Source organism: Microtus ochrogaster, chromosome 4, assembly GCF_000317375.1.
Source record: "Microtus ochrogaster isolate Prairie Vole_2 chromosome 4, MicOch1.0, whole genome shotgun sequence".
NCBI classification, from domain to species: Eukaryota; Metazoa; Chordata; class Mammalia; order Rodentia; family Cricetidae; genus Microtus; species Microtus ochrogaster.
This window is the reverse complement of record NC_022011.1, coordinates 50228494-50235238: the sequence shown is the minus strand read 5'-3', so window position 1 is coordinate 50235238 and position 6745 is coordinate 50228494. Positions and strand designations below refer to the sequence as shown.

General features: G+C 50.7%; 1 protein-coding gene across 1 annotated transcript in view; it reads left to right on the top strand.

The window, feature by feature from the left end:
• Adamts13 (ADAM metallopeptidase with thrombospondin type 1 motif 13) overlaps positions 1 to 6745 on the top strand; it is a 37012-nt gene that overhangs the window by 10564 nt on the left and 19703 nt on the right. The window contains 6 exon segments of the mRNA XM_005346224.2: positions 1012 to 1158; positions 1594 to 1756; positions 3141 to 3245; positions 3858 to 4009; positions 4109 to 4172; positions 6208 to 6334. Of these exon segments, the coding sequence (XP_005346281.1) occupies positions 1012 to 1158; positions 1594 to 1756; positions 3141 to 3245; positions 3858 to 4009; positions 4109 to 4172; positions 6208 to 6334 (758 nt within the window).

Here is a 6745-nt window from a genome sequence, read left to right as displayed (position 1 = left end):
GTAGACCAGGCTGGTCTCGAACTCACAGAGATCCGCCTGCCTCTGCCTCCCGAGTGCTGGGATTAAAGGCGTGTGCCACCACCGCCCGGCTCAACCCAAACATTTCTCAGCTCACAGGTCTCTTATATTTTGTTCCATTTTGTTTTGTATATACCGCAACTTAATCTCCTCTGGTTGGACAACGAGGGTGTTTCTGAGCTCTTGCTGCTGCGTGTATTGTGTATTCTTGTGGGCAAATCTTTATTCCTGTGTATTATCAATTTATTTAGAGTGACATGTTTCTTTTCTTGTTGATTTTTAGGATTTTTTAAGTTAGGAAAATAAAGTCTAATTGTTGTAAAAATGTCAAATGATATGGAAATTTACAGAGTGAAAAAAAAAAGAAAGTTTGCCTCCTGATAGCCCACCTTCCCTCTGAAGTGGTGTGGGCTCCTGGGGGTGGAAGCCAGGCTCTCCAGATCTCCCAGAGGACCTGACCCCAGCAGCTCCTCCACTGCCCCACCCCCAGCCTCTTAGGCTCCTAGGGTCTGCTCTGCTTGAAGTGCGGGGATATTCAGGCCTTGCCTGAAAATAATCCACTACCTAGGAACAGAAAGGAAAACAGCAGCAGCTCCTGGGCTTCTAAACCACAAGACAGTTGCAGTGTGGATAGTTTTCCCGAAGCTGAACACACCCAGGCCATCAGCCACCAGAGGGCAACCTGCTGGCTCCCAGGCCTCTACCCGGTTCCCAGTTCCCATCTTTACACTCCAGACTTGTATCCGTGGATTAGGTCAGTTAGTCTACAGTCAAAGCATTTTGCTATTTCTTAGCTAAAGGAGGAAAGAGCCACCCTGCTGGACCAGCTCTCCTCCCCTCCTCATATAGATGGGAAACTGAGGCAGGGCCTCTAGGACTCCTTCTGTTGGACTGACTTAGCTAGTAGCAGAGTCCAGGTCCAGGGGACACAAAGGTGGTCCTGGCCCAGCCCCAGGCCCAGCTGGTTTCTTTCGGAGTTTCTTCTCCCCACAGCTTCGGCCTGTATCACGATGGTACTCCAGGAACTGGCAGCACCTGTGAGGCCAGTGGTCATGTGATGGCGTCTGATGGCGCAATGCCTGCTGGAGGGGCCCTAGAGTGGTCTGCCTGTAGCCAAAGGCAGCTGCGGCACCTGCTCAGGTACAGCCTCCACCTAGACAGTGCTGGCTGTCACTCTCATCCTGCACAGCAACCTTTACCCCAGCCCACTCTGCTGCCATTGCTTCCTGTCCCAGAGCCCACTCTTCTCCCCGGTCGGTTCCTCCATCCCTTCCCATCCCTCCTCCGTCATTCTTTTCCACTTCCCTGAACTCGCTCCTCTATTCCATCCCACCCCGGGCCCATCCTCAATTGCCCCCTTGTTCTCTACCTCTCCTACCTCCTACTTCCGCCCTTTTATGCCAGGCCAGGCCATTTCTGACCTTACCCATCCCTTTTCAGCCCTCCTTGTGCTCCATTCTACATCCGTCTCTGCTGGGTCTCTACCCAGCTAACAGGCCCCAACCCCACATCTGCTCTTTTGTCCTGATCCACTGGTGTCCACCCAGGTCTTGAGCCCTGCCTGATCTGTCACAGCACAGGGCGAATGCACTGCTTCCGGGACCCGCCTGGGATGCAGTCAGGACCTTCACAGCACCAGCTTGTGGCACAGCCTGGCCTCTACTACAGTGCAGATGATCAGTGCCGCGTGGCTTTTGGCTCTGGGGCTGTCGCCTGCACCTTCTCCAGAGAGGGTCTGGTAAGTCCCACCCTTCACTAATACCCAGTCTCACTACACCCTACTCACTGGCCCCTGGTACAATGACCCCACCTGCTGGGTGCCAGGCACAGCCGAGGACCACACCAGGGCTCACTTGGTTTAACGTGCACAGCTTATAACCAGCAGTTATGTACCTGATCTTGTCCAATGCTTGTGTTCAGTGTATCGTGAAATAAGAAACGAGTGCACACGCATGTGTGAGCGTGCCGCCGTACATTAGTGAAGATGGAGGGCTCTGCAGGGTGGACTCCTTCCTTCCATCCTTGGTTCTGGGGATTAAACTCAGGTTTAGGTTTGCGTTCTGATCACTTTTACCCATCTCCCCCCTCCTCTTGGAAGAATTAAATATTTTTTAACTTAAGTCCCCACAGTTTTGTTTGAGTGTGACTTACAGATTATGTAGTGTTTCCTGGCACAAAGGCATCTAACCTTTAGGGGTGGGCTCAGCATAAGAGCTTCCAGGAGGGGAGGCCTCCAGGCTCCCCACAGAGTAGGAATGTGGCAAAAGGAAAGGCCAGGGTCCCCCAATTCAGACTTCCTGCCTGGGAGGTGTAGGATCTTCCCCCCTTTGCCCGGGGGGGGGGGTCCCTTTCCTCCTTCCCTTCCTCCCTCCCTCCACAAAAGCATTAAGAATTGTGTTTAGGGGCTGAGGATGCAATTTAGTAGGTAAAGTGGTTGCTCTCCTGGTATATCCAAAACCCCAAATTTGGCCTTGGGCCACACAAACTGGCTGTGGTGGCACATACCTGTAATCCCAGAACTCTGAAGGTAGAGACAGAAGAATCAGAAGTCAAGGCCATCCTTGGCTAGATAGGAAATTCAAGGCTAGCCTGGGATACAGATGTTGTATTTTAAAAATATTTTTAAAAGTATTTTTGTAAAATGCAAAAAACCCTCTGAATTGTTATGCTTATAATCCATGTTAGGATGCTTGTTTCTTCTTTTCTTTTTAAATGATTTATTTTTATTTTATGTGTATTGGTGTTTTGTATGTGTGTATGTCTGTCGGAGTGTGTCAGATCTTCTGAAACTGAAGTTAGACATCTGTGAGCTGTCATGTGGGTGCTGAGAATTAAAACAGGGTCCTCTGGAAGAGCAGCCAATACTCTTAACCGCTGAGCCACCTCTTCAGCCCCGGAATGCTTATTTTTATTTAAATGCTTATTTTTCTCTTCTGATTGTAAATATTAAGACATTTTTATGCCCCTAGAGTGTGATGATGGCCCTGGCAAGGGCCATCCCTGCTTCTGATTGACAAGTCAGTCGGCTGTGGTTTGTTCTCCCAGATGGTGGGGCATTAACTGGTCTGGAAGGGACACTAAGCAGGCTACCTCTCAGTGGACCACCTGTCCACCTCTCTTAGGATGTATGCCAGGCTCTATCCTGCCACACAGACCCGCTGGACCACAGCAGCTGCAGCCGACTCCTTGTTCCTCTCCTGGATGGGACAGAATGCGGTGTGGAGAAGGTTAGAGTGGTGTGAAGGATGGAGAGAGAGACTGTGTCTATGGGGGGAGGGGAGAGCTTTCCCTGAGTAGGGTCTCATTGAGCTCTCACTCCAAGGCACCAGACCACTCCCATCCTCCAGCCCTCTCTCATACAGAGATGAATTTGTTGAGTGACAGCAAGATCCAAGCATCCCCACTCAGACTGCCCTTGCCTTCACTGCCTGAACCATCTCTTTGGGGTTAAGTTCCCCTTTTCACCGGGTACCTTCCACTGTTGGCAGCCTGCTGTCTTCCCAAATAGAATGGGGTGTGATTGTGCCCAATGTGGGAGGTCCCTCTGTGGAGGGCACCTGTGGACGAGTATCTGTATGCTTCAGGAGGTCTCTATGTCTACTGGGAGATCCTGCATGCGGCCCTTATGTACTGTTGGGGTTCTTCCTGCCAGTGAGATCCCTGTGTGTGTTAGGATTCTAATGAGGAACATTGTTCCTGTGTTGGAAGTCTCTATGTGTGATGGGGAACTTTGTGTTCTGGAGGGTCCCTGGGGTGTTAGCGATCCTGTGCGTGCTAGCCACATCCTACGTGTGTTGGGTCCCTGTGGGAGAGGGAGACAGAGTTGCCCTGCTTTACAGTGGTGCTCCAAGGCTCGCTGCCGCTCCCTAGCCGAGCTAACCCCTGTGGCAGCAGTACATGGACACTGGTCTAGCTGGGGGCCCTATAATCCTTGTTCTCGTTCCTGTGGAGGAGGTGTGGTCACCAGGAGACGGTGGTGCAACAATCCCAGGTACCTACAGAGGGCTTCCCTGCAGGGAGGGCGGTTGCACCCCATTCTCTAGTTGCAGCCATGGTCACCTTCCCCCTTTTGTTTTGTGGGCATTTCCAGGCCTGCCTTTGGGGGACGTCCATGTGTGGGTGAGGACCTCCAGGCTACGATGTGCAACACACAGGTAGGCAGGACTCCTAGCAGGGAGGTGGATAGGAGTTAGTCATCAGAATGGCTGACCCGTGGGCTCATGCCTCCCTTTGCTAACCTGTAGGGGGTTAGCAAAACCCCCGTGTGTTTGCTTCCCTCCCAGAGTATCTATTCACCTTTGAGATAACATCTCTGTGCTGAGAACTGACTCTGGGAATGGCCCCTGAGCACACAGTGAGAACTTCATTCAGACACTGATGTGAAATGCTTCTTGTTTAGTCAACCATTTCAAAGTTCACAGCGCAGAGGCACTGAGCACACTGGGAGTGCTGTTCCAAACTTCATCCCAGAGAAATAGCCCACACCAGTGAGCAGTCTCCCCTCCCCACCCTAGCAGCTCCAAGTTGCGTTCTCTCTCCTGCATCTACTTATTCTGAACACCTCATGTACACACCGCCATGCAAGAGCCAGCTCCTTTGACACAGTATGACATTTTTCAGTGTTGTACCATGAGTCAATACTTCCTTTCCTTTCGGGGACAGGAGAACAGTCCATGATACGACCAGAGTGCTTTTGCTTTTCTGTCATCATTTCTAATGTTGGGTCATTTGTACTTTTTGACTACAGTGAACCCAGCTGCTGTCAATGAGTTGACTTTAGTTGGCTTGAGTTTTCTGTGACAAAACACCATGGGCAGAGTAATTTATCGACAACAGAAATTGATTTCTTATGATTCTGGAAGTCCAAGATAAGGTGCTGCACTTGGTGTCCGATTCCCAGATGGTTCCTGTTGCCCTGTTCTCCAGAGGCTTGGAATACGTGGTCCCCACATGGCAGAGAGGACAAAAGTAACAGAAGTCTACAACAGAGCCTCCAGCCCTTTCATAAGAGTCCAGTCCTAATTATTCAGCCAGAGTTCTTGAGCCCTCATCACCTCTCAAGGCCACACCTCTTGGGGTCCTGAGCGTCCATGGATTTTGGAAAACCACAACAATGCCTAAAACTGGGATTGCTGCTTGTATAGAAATCCTATGCTTAACTTAGACTTTTTCCTCTTTCTGGAAGGTTATGTTTATCTTTTCCAAGTGTGTTTCTGCATGTGTGCATGACTGTGTGCACTCACTTACGTTGTGTATTTACCTTTGAAGGCCATGGTAGGGTGTGGGATCACCCGGAGTTACAGGTAAATCACCTGACATGACTGGCAGCCGAACTTGGGTCCTCCGCAAGAACAGCCAAGTGTGTCTAACTGCTGAGTCATCTCTTCAGACCCCCCCCCCCCCTTTTTTTTTTTTTTTTTTTTTGAAACTGGATCTATCTAGCCTGGCTGTTCTGGAACTCATTATAGATTAGGCTGGACTTGAACTAACAGAGACCCACCTGCTTCTGCATCCCAGCATAACCTAGCTTTAAGTTAACAAACTGTGTCTCTTCACACAGGGACCATGTTTCCATTTTTACCAACAGTGTGTTAGGGTTCCAGTGTCTCTGTGTCCTCTCCTGCACGTGGGTTTTCAGTCCAGTTGCCCTAGCTGTTATGAGGTGGTAGAATGATTTTTTTGTCCCATTGAGTTAGAATGTATTCTCTGCTTCAGAGGGCTGCTGGCTCCTGGAGCATTTGACCTGTGGTGACACACCCCTATCCTACTTGCCTTCTGCTAAATCTCCTTGAGAGGAGGAAGCTGGTCAACTCCAATCCTTTCTTCCCAGCACAGTGAGGCAGAGTGGCATTTCTGGGTCACAGGTCCTCATTTCCTGCCCGGCAGCACCTGTGACAGAATATGCACCTCAACCATTTCCTCAGGTTCAGGACTTGGAGCCAGGGGCCCCAAGTACCACATTACTTCCTGTTTTGCTTCCTGCTGCTGCTGAGTCCTTTACAGATTATCTGAAGTTTTCCTATGGGCAAAGAGAGGCAGATCTGGTAACCCACAGACTTCTGAGCTGAGATAAGGCACAGCTCGGGGCTGGCTGAGTTATCCCCATCTCTTGACCCTGCAAGCAGGGTGCATGCTGTCTCCCACTGGCAAGGACCCTGCCTGTACCTGTCCTCTGCCTCCTCTGGCCAGGCTTGTGAGAAGACTCAGCTGGAGTTCATGTCCGAGCAGTGTGCCCAGACTGACAGCCAGCCACTGCACCTTCCCCAAGGCAGTGCCTCCTTCTACCACTGGGACGCCGCTGTGCGGTATAGTCAAGGTGGGCTGTGGGGCCTGAGGGAGCAAGGCCCTGGAGCCCTCTGCCAGACAGAGCTCTTGGGGTTGGCCAGTGTCTTGATTATTTGTCCTACTGCTAAGATAGAAGATAAAATACCCCAACGAAAGCAACTTCCAGAAGGAAGGGTTTATTGTGACTCATGGTTCCAGGTTACAGTCATTGTGGCAGGGAAACTAGCAGCAGGAGGTTGAGGCAGGAGATTGATTGCACCTGAAACCAGGAAGAAGAGAGAGAGAGTCAGGCAGGCTGACAGACAAAGACAGACAGACAGACAGGCAGACAGACACACACACAAGAGAGACAGAGACAGATACACACAGACAGACACACAGAGAGAAAGAGGAACCAAGAGAAAAAGGCAGGAAGAGAGAGAGAGAGAGAGAGAGAGAGAGA